Source organism: Trachypithecus francoisi, unplaced genomic scaffold, assembly GCF_009764315.1.
Source record: "Trachypithecus francoisi isolate TF-2019V2 unplaced genomic scaffold, Tfra_2.0 Contig01554, whole genome shotgun sequence".
Classification (NCBI taxonomy): Eukaryota; Metazoa; Chordata; class Mammalia; order Primates; family Cercopithecidae; genus Trachypithecus; species Trachypithecus francoisi.
The window spans coordinates 3499557-3515266 of NW_022681439.1; the positions used below are offsets into that span (position 1 = coordinate 3499557).

Below are 15710 nucleotides of genomic sequence, written 5' to 3' on the forward strand. Positions count from 1 at the left end.
GGGTTAAGGTTTAACACCAAACCTGATGTGACCAGACTCTGTTTTTATCCTCCTGCCAGCTTCTTGGAAGCCTGTAAAATACTCTTTGTCTTGTTGTTGTTGAGAGTTCTAATGCCAATTGAGCATTTTGACAAATCTATTTATTTTTCAACATTTTGTTTCTCTACTAAAAGTCTTATATTCTATCTTCTTCCATACTGAGAAGAAATCATCCTAGTAAGAGCAGCACTTAATAATGGTGGTTATAAATTAATTACTTTAATGGCAGTGTTCTTTCTTGAGCAGGTGTAAGTTGAAGCTACAGCAGAAGACAATGTCTTTGTGGTCCTGGGTCAATCAGCCCGGTGAGCTGAGTAAATTCACCAACCCCCTCTTTGAAGCCAACAACCTTGTCATCTGGCCTTCAGTTGCTCCTCAGAGTCTTCCGCTGTGGGAAGGTAAACCGCACATCCTTTGCAAACTTCCTAACGGTCAGGTGTCCACGCGGCTGCCTGTGGGTGTGTGCTGTTGGTGATATATGAAGATGGTGAGCTGGACGTGGCCCTCAGACCTGTGTGAATTGTCATTCTCAATGTGGGCATGGTTCTCTCTTTCAAATCAGTTAGCTAGCCACACTTTTTTTGTTTTCAGTTCCCATTGAGAAATTAACAGTGTTTCTTTACATTGCTGTTTATGTTGGATATTTTTTCTAGATAAGAAAGTATATTACTCTTTGCCTAAGAGAGTTGGTAGGTAGTTGGGACATGAATAAACTGTAAGCTCCTCAGGGAGGGTTTCTGTCCCTTAATTAAGCAGCCATTAGGATAGGTTCATGTGTTAAATGGTATTAAAGAGTTACATGGCTGGGCATTCCAGTAAGTTTCTATAAATGGGTACAAAATACCATGAATGCAGTAACACAGATATTTCACTGTTCTTATGAGACTATATGCTTCATTTTTAAATCTAGTCTAAAGTAGATTTTTTTATATACACTGATTTTTCCAACTACTGAAGCTTAGCCCCTTAAGTATTGAAGCTTGTTAATTAAAAAATAACCAAAATCTGTCCAGGTGTGGTGGCTCACACCTATAATCCCAGCACATTGGGAGGGTGAGGTGAGTATATCACTTGAGGTCAGAAGTTTAAGACCAGCCTGGCCAATATGGTGAAACCCCGTCTCTACTAAAAATACAAAAATTAGCCAGGTAATTGGGTGGTGCAGGTCCGTAGTTCCAGCTACTTCTGGAGGCTGAGGCAGGAGAATCACTTTAATCTGGGAGGCAGAAGTTGCAGTGAGCAGAGATGACACCACTGCACTCTAGCCAGGGTAACACAGCAAGACTTTCTCAAAAAAAATAAAAATAAAAATAACCAAAATCTATCTAAACTATATAGTTTTTCATTAAACAAAGACTCTAAAATACTATTTAATTTTTTAAAGTTAGTTTGAAGCTAATAAGCACAAATTTATTCATGTTTATATTTAACAGCATAAAGTATACGTAACAAGAATGGTAGCTGTTTGGTAAATTAAACCGAATTACCATTAATGCCAGTTGTTACACCGTGTTCTAGTATGTTATACTCTCAAAGGCAATTCATGTGTGGAAAACGATTTGCCCTTTGTGGAAATGGGTCTCAGATGCTTTGTCCTCTCAGTCTGAGACCAAGTCAGTTTCTGTCTCTTCTCTGGATGTCAGCTGTCACATCTAGTTCCTCTTGGCTTATCTGCCATTAGTGGCTTCCTTCCACCTCAGTTCATGCTTCTAATCTTATCTATTGAAGCGTCCCCTGGTTAGCATTGTGGGGAAATGGCCTTAGATGGTCTTGAGGTTCTGGGTGTGAGCTTTAGTGCTTTGATTTGTGAAGGGATGGTGACTGCTCAGAACTTCTCTTTGCTTACTTTCGTGATTGTTTTCACAGTCATAGTACAGGGTTTGTGATCTCTTAACTGAGAGGTTACAGTATTCTTCCTGTTTAGGACTTCTGGGACAATGTACCTAAAAGCCACTGTCATGTTTAATAACTGAAATGAGCATAGCTGTTCGGGAGAAAACCCCTTTTGGGAGCTGAGTGGCCTGAAGGATGATTTAATTGCTTTGTACCAAACCTCCTTGTGGAGCTTAGAGATAAGTAATGGGATGAAATCCTTGTTCTGTGGATTAAGTCCTGCCATGCCAGAGTTTCAGTATGTGTTTCATGCTCCTCAACCTAGAGCTGGGAGAAAGAAGTTCTCTATTAGTTAAAATCCTATGGTAGGCATATATATTGGATGAGACTGCTCTTCGGCCTTAAAATGTCTCTCTGCTGTTTACATTTACATCACAGCTAACCATTAATATTTAGTAATTCCTGAATTAGAAGAATCAACGTGGGCGGGTCAGGCTTTATGCTGTCATTGTGCTTTCCCTTTCTGATAGAGCCTGACGTTGGGACCTGCCTAGAAGGGCCCATTAGGACCCAGGCAATTTGGTTTGTAGAGAGTGTTTTAATGAATCATAAAACCTTTGTGAACTTGCCAACTGGCGCGTGCAGCCTGGAAGGTGTTCATGCCTCCTTCCTTGAATATCTGTAAGGCATTATTTTGGTGTGATACAGTTAACATAGGCCTATGGAGAGGAGAAAATATTTCCTTTTGGTTCATCATAAAAGGATAATTATTATTATTTGGGGAAAGAAGCAATTGCCTGAGAATTGAAAGATTGCCTCTCACGTAACAGGGAGAGAGGCGTGTGAGTGCATGGCCTACAGTTCAGCTTTCAAATAACAACATGTGGTTCTGCTTTTACCGTAGTTGTCACTTTTCTGGTGAAAATGTGTTCACACATTTAAGGGATCTTACATGTCTGAGCAAAATTCTATAATTATAAATGATTTATATTGTGAAACTGGAAAGTTGATGACATTGTAAATTACCATCTTGTTTTTCTGAATATATCATAGAATGGTGTTTGGATCTATTTGATAATTTTGGGGGATATTTCTGAAGAATCAATGAGCATGTACATGCAAGCAGTGACTTTTCAGATACTGTATTCAGTTGCATCCTTTTCAGTACCTCAAGATTCCTGTGTATTTTAGATTATAATAAAACACAGACGTGAGTTGTGGCAACAAAAGAAAAAAGAATGTATAATACATAAATTACATCTTATCCACAAATATAATTTTAATCCAGTGTTTATACCTTTCTTCCTTCTGCTTTCCATTCCTGGATTCAATAGGTATTTTCCTACGTTGGAATAGGTCCTCTAAGTATTTGGATGAAGCATATGAAGAAATGGTTAACATCATTGAATATAATAAGGAATTACAAGCAAAAGTCAATATCCTTAGAAGGCAATTGGCAGAACTGGAAACAGAGGACGGGATGCAAGAGAGTCCCTGAAAGGTCTCCTCGCACCGTTTGCAAGGACCTTCCTGGGCCTGTGTCTGCCGTTCTCTCCTTGTGCCCTTCAGTTCACTTTTACACAGTAGCCTTGAAGTGAAGGCTTTAGACGTGGGACCCTCTAATGTAATGGGTTTCTCAATACTGTATGAATAATGAAAGTTATTATCATAACTCACGTTTCATGTGGCCTGTTAGGCCCTGTCACTTTGGGAGCCGGGAGGAGGTGCTAGTCATTTTATTTTTATGTGAAATAGATGACCTATTTAATGCCGTTTGTGTTTCATGCCATTTTATCCAAAGCTTTTTCTCTGTGTCCACTCTCCAAACAGCATTCCAGAGCAGTCAAGGAGACAGGTAATCTCTCTAGGGACTATTTGGTGGTTTAAAAAAAAGGTCAGACTTTTAAACACTCTTACCATAGAAATGTTTTTCAAAATGGCAGCAATTGATAAACCAAGGATTTTGTGTTGAACAAGCCATTTCCAGTGTCTTTCACATAAAATAGCCATTTGCTTTAAAATAGTTTTGGACTAACGAAGCTGAATCTATCCTCATTCTTGTTTGTCAAGAAAGGAAAATCTGTTATTCAAGGTAAATTATTTCTACAAGGGCAACAGGTATGGTCCTCTGATATTTACATTAAAAAGAGTTAAATTTATTTTAACGTAGACACTAAAAGTATGTGCAATATAGAATTAAAGAAGGAATTTGTTACTGATTGAGAATTGTTACTGTTGAATTGGTTTTCATGTTTGGACCATACATATACAATGTGTATCAAATGCTGGTTGTAAAATTAAACCATCATCTAGAATACAGTTAATTTGTTATAATCAAGGTACAAATACGGTTTTCTTAAACCAGAGATGCACCGCCCTTGTCTAAAGTTCTTATTGCACTGGTTTGTATGCGTATGTGCGTTTTATTGTGTGTGGTTTTTTTTTAATTTGTAAGTATTCTAAGAGTTTACTAATACCAAGGTGAAAATTTTCATGTTGACCTGAGCCTTTTGCAAATTTATTTTGGCTCTATTGATTTGTCCATTATGCGTTAGGCAAATACAACTTAAGTGGAGGGGGAAGTTTATGAATATAATATAGCTCTGTGTTTGAAGCGTCAGAAACATATTTGAGTGTTTCTGTGTTGTAGAAACAGTGATGGCCGCATTCACGCTCTGCTAGTCTATGCCTGCAACTCCACATGTTTGTGGTTCAGTATTTCCCACCTACACTTCTGTTTGGTAACATTGTTCATTTTAACAAATACGACCAATTCTAGTTTTTCTTTAAAAGGATAGTTTATGAGTAATCTTTAAAACCATTTCCATACCATCTGTATGTAACCATTTAGAAGAGAACACACTACACTGAACTCTGCTTTAGAGCTGTGTGTTGAGCTAAAAATATTGTTTTTTAAAAATCGACTGGCAAAATCTATGGCTACACTGAGAAGCCTTTGAAAATGGCAAATACTTTTCATCACCAGTTGCCCAAGTTTCATCTTTCTTCTGCTTCCTCACCCTTGTAGCAAAGGCTACACAGCAGCCCACAGTCTCTTTGGGAAAATTTGCCTGCCGCCTTCTTTAAGCTCGGTTTATTTTTGAATTACTTTCTTTGCTGTAGTTATGAACCTTGGGGCTTTAAAATCCCATGGCAAGGAGCATAAGAGATGTTCTCATAGCTCTGCATTGTGTGGAATGTCCATCTTAGTTTTGTAAAAAAAAAAAAAAAAGAAAAAGAAAAGAAAAGAAAGAAAGAAACAGCCCTCACTCTTTTGTGGTCCCTCAAAATTGCTTGATATGCCTGTTGATACAGCTGACCTTTTTGTTTTCTTCTCTTTTTGTCTCAAGATTGTATATGAAGGAACCTTTTCTTCTCAGCTAACAGGTGTATAAGGAAAACCATCTAGAGAGTTTTCTTTAGAAGTGACTCCCATTAGCCTGGTGTGGTGGTGTGTGCCTCTAGTCCCAGCCACTAGGGAAGCTGAGGCAGAAGGATCCCTTGAGCCTAGGAGGTTGAGGCTGAGTGAGCTATGATCGCATCAGGCCACTCCAGCCTGAGCAACAGAGTGAGACCCTGTCTCTAAGTAAAGAAAAAGCCAGAAGTGACTCCCACTGCTTCTGTTGATCAGCCATAGGGCTTCCATGGGTAGAAACTTGCAAGGGAGTTTGTATTAGGCCTGGTAATGGAGAGATGATGTACCATCAAGGTAGACCCGTCTTCCTGATGCACATTTGCTGTGCGAGCCAGAGTACAGTCATGGCACGGTATTCGCATTTCGTTTGCATTGTCTTACCGAGACAACAATCTATACTGTTTTGGCAAGTTTGCATTTTAGTATTAATTTACAATTAGGAATTGTCCAAACTTCACATCTGTTTACAGGTTGTAAAAATCAACTTTGGTATCAGTGTATGTTCAAAAGTATCATTTGGTAATCCAAATATTTGAGTTTTCCCAAAGTCAAAAGCTGTCAAAAATAAATCCATTATCAATATAATTTGAAGAGGTTTTTAGTAGTACTGTTAAGTTCGTCCTTTCTTGGATGAGAAGAATAAATGACATGGATACAGTCCTGAGAAGACACTTGTTAAACGTTGCATTGGAGAGTTGCCTTTGATAAATGTGGCATTAAACACTTGAATGAAGAGAGCGGTGGCAGAATGAGTGAGCAAGCGGATTGCCCCGGAGGAGCCAGTACTAATCACGTGAGAGATCATCAGATTCCTGCGTATTCAGCATCTTCTCTATTCATGTGGAGTGAAAGCTGGTTTTTATATGGGAGATACATAAAGTAGGCCCCGCAAAGAATATTTTTAAAATACAAAGGATCATCATAATGCTCTTATCGAACATATAAGGATCCTCAGATTTAAATAAGTACTTTTCTTTTTAATCAGAAGAACATTGTTGGTTGATTATATATTTTTAAAAACCTGAAACTTTTTTGGTGGCAGGACCTTTCAATAAATATTTGTTTGGTCAAAATTTTTTATTTTGATTTTATTAAATGGGAAGAAAGCAAGCAGAAATAGTAAAATTCAGTAGGTTTAAAACTCTATAAATGTATTTTATTTCCAAGAAAACTTAGGGTCTCAAAGCAAGATTTTAAAGTGATTTTTGAGAAGACTTGAGGGGACAATAATAGACATTCATGTCAAATCCCATATGGGGGATTTTTAAACATTTCTTTGAACTTTGAGACCTGACTTAGAGATGGGATTTTATTGCTTTTTGTTTTAAAGGATGAAATTTCGTGGCATTTTATTCTTTGAATCAGTCAGTATTTGGTTTATGTTAAATAAAAAATCAGTATCATGGAAAAGATTTGAACATAATTTAGTCTCCTCAAGTGAAAAACAGGAGTAACGTTTAGTTGCACTCTGAAAAATCTTCTTAAAGACATAACTCTTGTAGTTGTCTGGTTTCAGGAATAGCTGTTTGAATTGTCAGTCTAAAGTAGGTCATCAGGTTCACTTATTATCAGACCTTAATCTGGGATAAAGATTTTGGTATTTGCCCACTTCTACATAGAATGAATGAAAACGACACAAGCGTTTTATGAGTACTCTTTATCAGAAGGGTATTTCCTGGACCAAAAATGGGCAATAGTTACGATAGCTGATCCTCTGTTCTGGAGGCTTTGACATTTATCAGAGAATGAAGTCATTCAGTACATTTGATAAAGTGTTGTTGTTGTTGTTGTTGTTGTTTTAATTGAGCAGCCTTCAGAACTGAAGAGGTTCAGAGAAGTTTCCAGGTTTATACTATACCTCAAGACTACATAGATTAGCTACTGCTTATTCTTTCACATGGGCTAGGCCTGTTCTCCTCCCCCAGACCTAGTATTCTAAGTTATTACCATATAGTATTTTTATGTTACCCATCATCTTAAAGAACATTATAAGACTCATTTCTCTGTTTACATTTATTCTTAGATGATAAAATATATATTGATACTGTAACTTTCTTATAGTATCAGTTTTCTTTATTTTCTTGAATAAAATTGCTTCTACCTTTGCTTGGTCTTTATAATTCACTGTCCACAGCATCTTCCTTTAAACCAATAGTCCCAGAAGAGAGCCTCTGAAATTCTAGGACTGGGTATTAGAATGTCTGAACTTGTTATCTAAATCCTTTTTAAGAAACTTAATGTCCTAGCTCTTGAACTACACTGTGGAACAGTAGTTTGTGCCCAATTTAGTGGAAGATATTGAGGCTCACTGTAAACACTACATTGTCCTGCAGAGTAATTCTGATGAGGATTTACTGACTTCTAGAGCCACTCTCTTTAACCGTCTGCAGGTCTAAGGATTAACTATATTTGTGATTTGTAATAAAACTGAGTTGTACAGCACTGCCTGTGTATGTCTGGCCAACACATGTACAATGCACGTTATCTTCGGAGAGGTGAATTATTCTACAAAATACACCCTCAATCTCATTGTTGAAAACCTTATTGATCTAATACCATCTACACAAAAACATGTTGTGCTTGCAGAACTTAGTTTATAAAAACAAAGAATGTGTATTTCTTCAATAGCCGGGTATTTGGGTTGTTCTCTTGATATATTTGAATGTGACTCTTGGATTTAAGTGCACTGTGATTCATGGCTTACACAGTAAAATTGCACTGTATGGCAAATGTGTCTATAAAATGTATGCCTTGCTAAAACCTCAAGAGTGCTGTAAGGTATAGGTTTCTATATTGTGAACCTGTCTATACACACACACATATACATATAGTCTTAGGGGAAAAAAAAAAGCTGAACTTTTGTACGTCTGTGTAACATTTTAATATTGTTTGTAATATTCACTAAGTGATAGTTTCACCTATATCCTATAACTGTAATCAATCACCTTGGGTTGGCCAGTTTGTCAAGCTTGGTTTACTGAATCAAGAAACAGTCTTGTCAAATGCGGTACTGTTCTTAGTGTGTGATATTTGTGTATGGTGTTCCTCTGCCTCAGAGGACAATTGCACAGATGGCTAATGTTAAATTTCTATAGACAATAGTAATAAAATTTGAATATATTTAAGTGCTAATAAATTAAACCTGTGGGCTTATTTTAAGTTTTTTCATACGGATGAAGGTTTGGATGGTGTTTCAATTAAATCTGCTATATATTTTTTACCTTACATTTTGAAAAAATTGAGATCTGCAAAAAGGTTGCAAAATGGTACACTGATCTCCCTAGGTTGTTCCTAGATTTAGTGATTGTTCACCTAGATTGAATGATTGGTAACATTTTCCACGTTTGCTTTAATACCACGTATGTGTGTGTGTTGCACTGTTACTTTGCTGAAACATCTGAGTTAGCTGCAGACATTGTGACCCTTCTAAATACTTCACAGGTATCGCCCAAGAATTAGGATTATGTATTCTACATATTATTGATTTAGTATGTATTAATATAAACAGATGAATCAATGAGGGTAAAAGGAAAGCTCTTTTACCCTCATTGAGGGTAAAAGAGTAGAATGCCAGCTATTAAATGTAGAAAGAAAATGGAATTAGCCACCATTTGGCAAATTATTACAGTAATCATTGACTTAGGCAATGCCCGTTAGTGAATGGCAAAACTAGCAGGTGATGAAAGTTTGTGAAGAACAGAATATAATCTCCAAATAGCCTTCCACAAAATACTTACTAGTTACAAAGGAGAAAATACTAACTTTATAGTGAAAGGAACTGGTGGATATCACCTTATCTCAGGAAAAGTTAACATCATTAGTAATGGGACATATCAACATCATGTGCCTTCTGATATGATCCATCCGGAAACAGCACCACTGTTGGAGGGAAGAAGCAGTCTTAGGAATTCTGTAGTTTAAAATCTTATATTTAGATCTTAATCCATTCTGCATTAATTTTTGTATATTGTGTAAGATAAAGACCCAATTTCATTCTTTTGCATATGGATATTCAGTTTTTCCCAACATTTTGTGGAAGAGACTGTCCTTTTCCCATTGTGTGGTCTTGGTATCCTTGTTGAAAATTATTTTACCACATATATATTCATTTCTATGCACTCTATTCTGTTCCATTGGTCCATATGTCTGTGTTAATCACTGGAAGGCCAGGGTGAGAAGATCACATGGGGCCAGGAGTTCGAAACCAGCATGGGAAACATAAAAAGACCCTGTCTCTACAAAAAATAAAAAAATTAGCCAGGCATGATGGTGCTCATCTGCAGTCCTTGTTACTCAGAGGCTGGAGTAGGAGGATTGCTTGAGCCCAGGAGTTCCAGGATACAGTAAACTATGATCATGCCATTGCATGCCAGCCTGGATAACAGAGCCAGACTCTGACTTAAAAAAAGAAAGCAGATCACTTATTTTGTATTTAAGTTTGTCTGATGCTAACATTGAAAAGTAACTAAATGTATAGACAACTACATCCTTCAATAATTATAATGATAAACCCTAGGAAAGGGTGGAAGTCTAATTTCCATAGCACATTATAAACATTCAGATGTTCGGTTATAACAAAAATATGAAGCATGCAAACAAATGAGAAATCTGGCTCATTCACAGAAATAAAATTAATTGAAAGGAACTATCCTTAAGGAATCCCAGACTTTGGACTTACTAGACAGAGACTAAATGATTGTCTTAAATATACTCAAAGAGTTAAAAGACAACTAAATGAAATCAGAGAAATGATGTCTGAACAAAATGAGAATATCAATAAAAATATAAAAACGAACCAGGTAGAAATTTTGTAGCTGAAAAGTGCAATAACTGAGATGAAAAATTCACTAGAATGGTTCAATAGTTTGTTTGTTGTTGTTGTTGTTGTTTGCTTTTTTTTTTTTCTTTCTGAGACATAATCTTGCTCTGTCGCCCAGGCTGGAATGCAGTGGCATGATCTCAGCTCACTGCAACATCTGCCTTCTGGGTTGAAGCAATTCTCCTGCCTCAGCCTTCCGAGTAGCTGAGATTACAGGTCATGCCACCACGCCCAGCTAATTTTTGTGTTTTTAGTAGATGAGGTTTTACCATGTTGGCCAGGCTTGTCTCAAACTCCTGACCTTGTGATCCACCTGCCTCGGCCTCCCAAAATGCTGGAATTACAGGCCTGAGCCACCACGCCCTGCCTTCAGTAGAGTTTTTGATCAGGCGGAAGAAAGGATCAGCAAATCTGAAGATATAACTATTGAAATTATCTAGTCTGAGGAGCATAAAGAAAAGGAATTTAAAAAAGTGAATAGACTTAAAGGCTTGTAGGATACCATCAAGTGGACCAACATATGGTTTATGAGAGTCCTAGAAAAAAGCAAAAAATTATTTTAAAACTGAGGGCTGTAAACATCCCAGATTTGATGAAAGACGTAAGTTTACAAATCCAAGAAGCCTCGACGACAACCTCTAATACCACAAACTCAGAGATTCACACCAAGACACATTATATGAAAACTATCAAAAATCACCAAGAATCTTGAAAGCAGCAAAAGAGAATCAACTCATCACATTACAAGGGATCCTAAATGAGATTATCAACTGATTGTTAACTAGAATTCATGGAGGCCAGAAGACAATGGGATGATACACTTTAAATGTTGAAAGAAAATAACGTGTCAACTGAGAATTACGTATCTAGCAAAACTGTCCTCCAAAAAATAAGGGAGAAATGAAGACATGCCTAGATTTTTAAAAAGCATAGGGAGCTTGTTACTGCGAGATGTGCCTGACAAGAAATGCTAAAGGGAGTCCTTCAGTGAGATGAAAGAACACTAGACAGTAAGCTGAACTCGTGTGAAGAAAGAAATATCTTCATGACGTAAATTATAGGACAAATATAAAAACCAGTATTATTATAACTTTAGTTTATAACATCACTTTTTATTTTCCATAGGAATTAAAAGACAAAAACATAAAAAATATTATAAATCTATGTTAGGGAGCTTGTTACCACTAGATTTGCCATACAAGAAATGCTAATGGGAGTCCTTGAAGGTGAAATGAAAGGATGGTAGACAATAACTCAAACCTGAGTGAGGAAATAAATATTTCTGTTTGCTATGGTTTGAATATCCTCTCTAAAATGCATGTTGAAATTTAATTGCCATTGTGATGGTATTAAGAGGTCGAACCTTTAAGAGATGATTAGGTCATAAGGGCTCTGCCCTCATGTATGGATTAATGCCATTATCATGGGAGTGAGTTAGTTATTATGGGAGTGGGTTCCTGATAAAAAAGATTCTGAAGTTCAGCCCTGATCCCTTTTCTGTCTCACACATTCTCTTGTCCTTCCACCTTTTGCCATGGGATGAGGCAGCACAAAGGCCCTCACCAGATGCTGGCACCATGCTCTTGGACTTCCCAGCTTCCAGAACCTTGAGGCAGATAAACTTCTTTACAAATTATCCAGTCTGTGGTATTCTGTTACAGTAGCGGAAAAATGAACTAAGACATTGGTAAAGTAAATACAATGGCAAACATAAAAAAAAAGTATTATTGTAATTTTGGCTTGTAACTCCACTTTTTTATTTTCTAAGGAATGAAAAGACAAAGGCATAAAAATAAATCTGTTATTGAGCACTCAATGTATAAAGATTTGGGACATCAATAACAAAGGACATGGGACAGAGCTGTATAGGCATATGTTTTTCTATACTATTAAAGTTAACTTGGAATCAGTTTAGATTAGACTGTTTAAACTTTAGGTTGTTATGTGTAATGCTTATGGTAACCACAAGGAAAATATCTATGGAAAACACAAGAAGAAATGAGAAGGGAATAAAAAGATCACTACCAAAAATAAATAAACACAAAAAACAGTTGTTATGGGGAAAATGAGGGGCAAGAAAAGAACAAAACATACAGAAAACAAGTAACAAAACAGCAGAAGTAAGTGCTTATCAGTGATTACATTAAATGTAACCACTTTTCAATCAGAAGGCAGAGAATGACGGAATGGAAAAAAGATTGAAGTCCCGTGTATGCAAGGCTGATTTAACATTTAAATCAGCCTTCAGTTCAGCCAGTCAATTAATGTAATCCATAATATCAAGACTAAAGAAGAAAAGCCACGTGATCATATCAGTAAATGCAGAAAAAGCATTTCACAAAATCCAACCCTTTAAAACTCTTAGTAAACTAGGAATATAGTGGAACTTCCTTAGTTTGATAAAAAAAAAAATCTAAAAAACAATCTGCAGCTAACATACTTAATGGTGAGAAGCTTGCCTGCTAATAGCAGGAACAAGACGATCATGTCCACTCTCACCACTCCTTTCAACATTGTATGGGAAGTTAAAACTAATGCAATAAGACAGAAAGGAAATAAAAAGTATACAGACTGGGAAGGAAGAAACAAAACTCTCTTTGTTCACAGATTCTATGATTTTTCTATGTAGAAAGTCTAAAAGAAGCAACCATAATCTCCTAGAACTAATAAACAGTTATAGCAAGGTTGCAGGATACATGGTTAATTTACAAAATTCAATTGCTTTCCTATCTGTCAGCAACAAACAAATGAAATTTGACATTTAAAAATATCATTTACATTAGCAGCTTCCCAAAATTAAGCACTTAGATATAAATCTAACAAAACATATACAAAATCTACATGAAGAAAGCTATGAAGTTCTGATGAAGGAAATCAGAGATGAACTAAATAAATGAGATATTCTATGTTCACGGATGGGAAGAATCAATATTGTCAAGATACCAGTGCTTCTCAGCTTGATCTAGATTCCATGCAATCTCAATCAAAATGTTATTTCGGCCGGGCACGGTGGCTCAAGCCTGTAATCCCAGCAGTTTGGGAGGCCGAGATGGGCGGATCATGAGGTCAGGAGATCGAGACCCTCCTGGCTAACACGGTGAAACCCCGTCTCTACTAAAAAATACGAAAAACTAGCCGGGCGAGGTGTCGGGCGCCGGTAGTCCCAGCTACTCGGGAGGCTGAGGCAGGAGAATGGCGTAAACCCGGGAGGCAGAGCTTGCAGTGAGCTGAGATCCGGCCACTGCACTCCAGCCTGGGCAACAGAGCGAGACTCCGTCTCAAAAAAAAAGAAAAAAAATGTTATTTCTTGGATAATGACAAACTAATTCTGAGGTTTATGAGACGTAAAACCCATAATAGCCAACACAGTATTGAAGGAGAAGAACAAAGTTGAGGACTGACAATACTCAACTTCAAGATTTATTATAAAGCCACGTTAATCAAGACTGTATTTCTTGCCTAGCTTCTGGTACTTTGCTGGCAGTCTGTTGCATTTATTGGCCTGTAGAAGTATTACCTTGATCTCTGCCTTCATCTACGCATGGCAAACTCCCTGTGTGCATGTCTCTGTGTTTAAATTTCCCCTTTTATTTCCTGGTCTTTTTGGATTATATCACACCCTAATGACCTCATCTCAACTAATTACATCTGCAATAACCCTATTTCCAAATAAGGTTACATTCTGGGAGTTAGGACTTCAACACGTGAAGCTGCAGGAAGGACACAATTAAACTCAAGAAATGACATGGTAGTGAATAACATTCTGTCTTCAGAGAGGAGAAATATTACAGACAAGAAATGCATAGCAGTATACAGAATGTATACATTTTGGTGAGGACAAATCACTCCTTCATGATAAAAGAGGTACAATGTAATCAACCTTCTACCAGGTGACTGGCTGCTTCCCACCTTCAGAAAAGAGTGCCGTATCAAGAACTCGGCATTAGATTCTGGTGTTGATAGGTTGGGTAGTCAGCAGTGGCAGTAGTCAGAGTGGTCTTGCCCAGAGGAAGTCCACGCTATGCATAGCCACCATCCCTACCACATGACTACTTCGTATTTGGTTCCATTAACCAGGACCTGGGGTGGCTGGAGAAAGAGGCTGACTGATCCTTTGACTCTGTGACCCACAGGATGTGTCAGTGTGTCCACCTGACTTTGAAAACCTCCTCTGTATTAGATTCCCTTTGGTGAACATTCACACTGGACTATAAAATCTGCACACTCTATGCCCAGTCTGAAAGGTGTATTTAAAATACTTCTTTAGTCTTCCTTGACATTAACCTTCCGATCTTGTTCTTTACAATTTCCTGACCAGGCAGCCAAACCATTAGTCACTGTCCATGAATTGATGTAGATAAGTACTTTGGGCCATCTCCAATGCCAGAAAATTGAGCAAATACATCATCAAAGTTCTTTCGAATATTTCTGCTCAACAGGTCCAATACTTTTTTTCCTCTGTGAGCTGGTCATAAGGAAATCCTCAGGATGCCAACGATGCCAGCTAAAGGAGAGCAGGCAATGCAGCCGAAGTAAGTGTGAAAGGGATCGGAATCACCTGCGCATACAACTTTCTAGTGCATTCTGGACTTGTTCAAGCGCCATCCGCTATACCATTTCCACTTGGGATGGATTGCTGTTGTATGCATCCAACTGTTTGGCTTGGAAAGTCAGAAAACTTCCAGTTCATAATGAGTACCTCAGGTTGCATGAGTTCTTGATGACCCATGGTCTAAGAGCAAGCCAGAAGCTGTTTTTTCAGAGAGAAAATGGTAATCTGCAGAAGGGGGCATTGCTTTGCTGCAAAATCTTAGAGTTCTGGATTGTTATCTACTGGGACTTGTCAGAAGCTACCTACAGCATTCTTATTTGCCACAGACACCAAATATCACTAGATCTCTGAGTAGCAATGCAGCTTGCACTGCATTCTAGATTTGTTGCCTAGACTTCTCTTGCTCTTGTAGCCACTCAGAACCAGCAGACTGATGGGTTACTTTACAGTAACTTAAGTGGCTCTAAGAAGTATACTCAAACGTGATATATGTTGCCTACAAAATCCAAAAAGGCTCATGATGCATTGCTGCACTTGGTCTTTAGTAATAGGTGGTACAAGGTGCAGCAACTTCTCTTTCATCTTGGATATCTTGACATTCTCCAGACCATCCCTCACCAATAACTTCATCAAAGTGGCGGTGCCCTGAATTTTTGTGGGGTTTTTTCTCTACCCTCTGCCTTGCGTATGTCTTCCTCAGACATCTCAGGTACTTGTTACTTCCTGTTCATCAGATCCAGTCAGCTTCATGTATTCAATGAAGTGGTCCGGTGTGATAGTCTAAGAATGTCAAAACAATGGAGATTTCTGCATTCTGTATATGGCAGAGACCAGGAGTGTTGACATAGCCCTGGGGCAAAACTGTGGAAATAGACTCATGGTCCTGCTAGGGAAAAGCAAACTACTTCTCATGATCCTTGACAAAATAAATTTTTAACACATTTGCCATATCTATCCTTGCATTCTAAGTCCCAGTGACTGAATTCATGTACTCCGGTAAAGGTAGAGACAGATTCCTGTCACTTCCTACTCTGCTATCTTCTTGATGTCAC

General features: G+C 37.7%; 2 protein-coding genes across 3 annotated transcripts in view; both read left to right on the top strand.

Annotated features, from left to right (window-relative positions):
• MTMR9 (myotubularin related protein 9) overlaps positions 1 to 8428 on the top strand; it is a 45757-nt gene extending 37329 nt beyond the window's left edge. For both annotated transcript variants that reach the window (XM_033177016.1, XM_033177025.1), the window contains 2 exons: positions 286 to 437; positions 3207 to 8428. In XM_033177016.1, the coding sequence (XP_033032907.1) occupies positions 286 to 437; positions 3207 to 3370 (316 nt within the window). In that variant the 3' untranslated portion in view covers positions 3371 to 8428. The remainder of the gene's footprint in view (positions 1 to 285; positions 438 to 3206) is intronic.
• Positions 8429 to 14565: 6137 nt separating this feature from the next.
• Positions 14566 to 15710, top strand: part of LOC117063324 (L-threonine 3-dehydrogenase, mitochondrial) — a 29354-nt gene continuing 28209 nt past the window's right edge. Inside the window, exon 1 of the mRNA XM_033177055.1 lies at positions 14566 to 14638. The gene's annotated coding sequence lies outside the window, so the exon portion shown is untranslated. The remainder of the gene's footprint in view (positions 14639 to 15710) is intronic.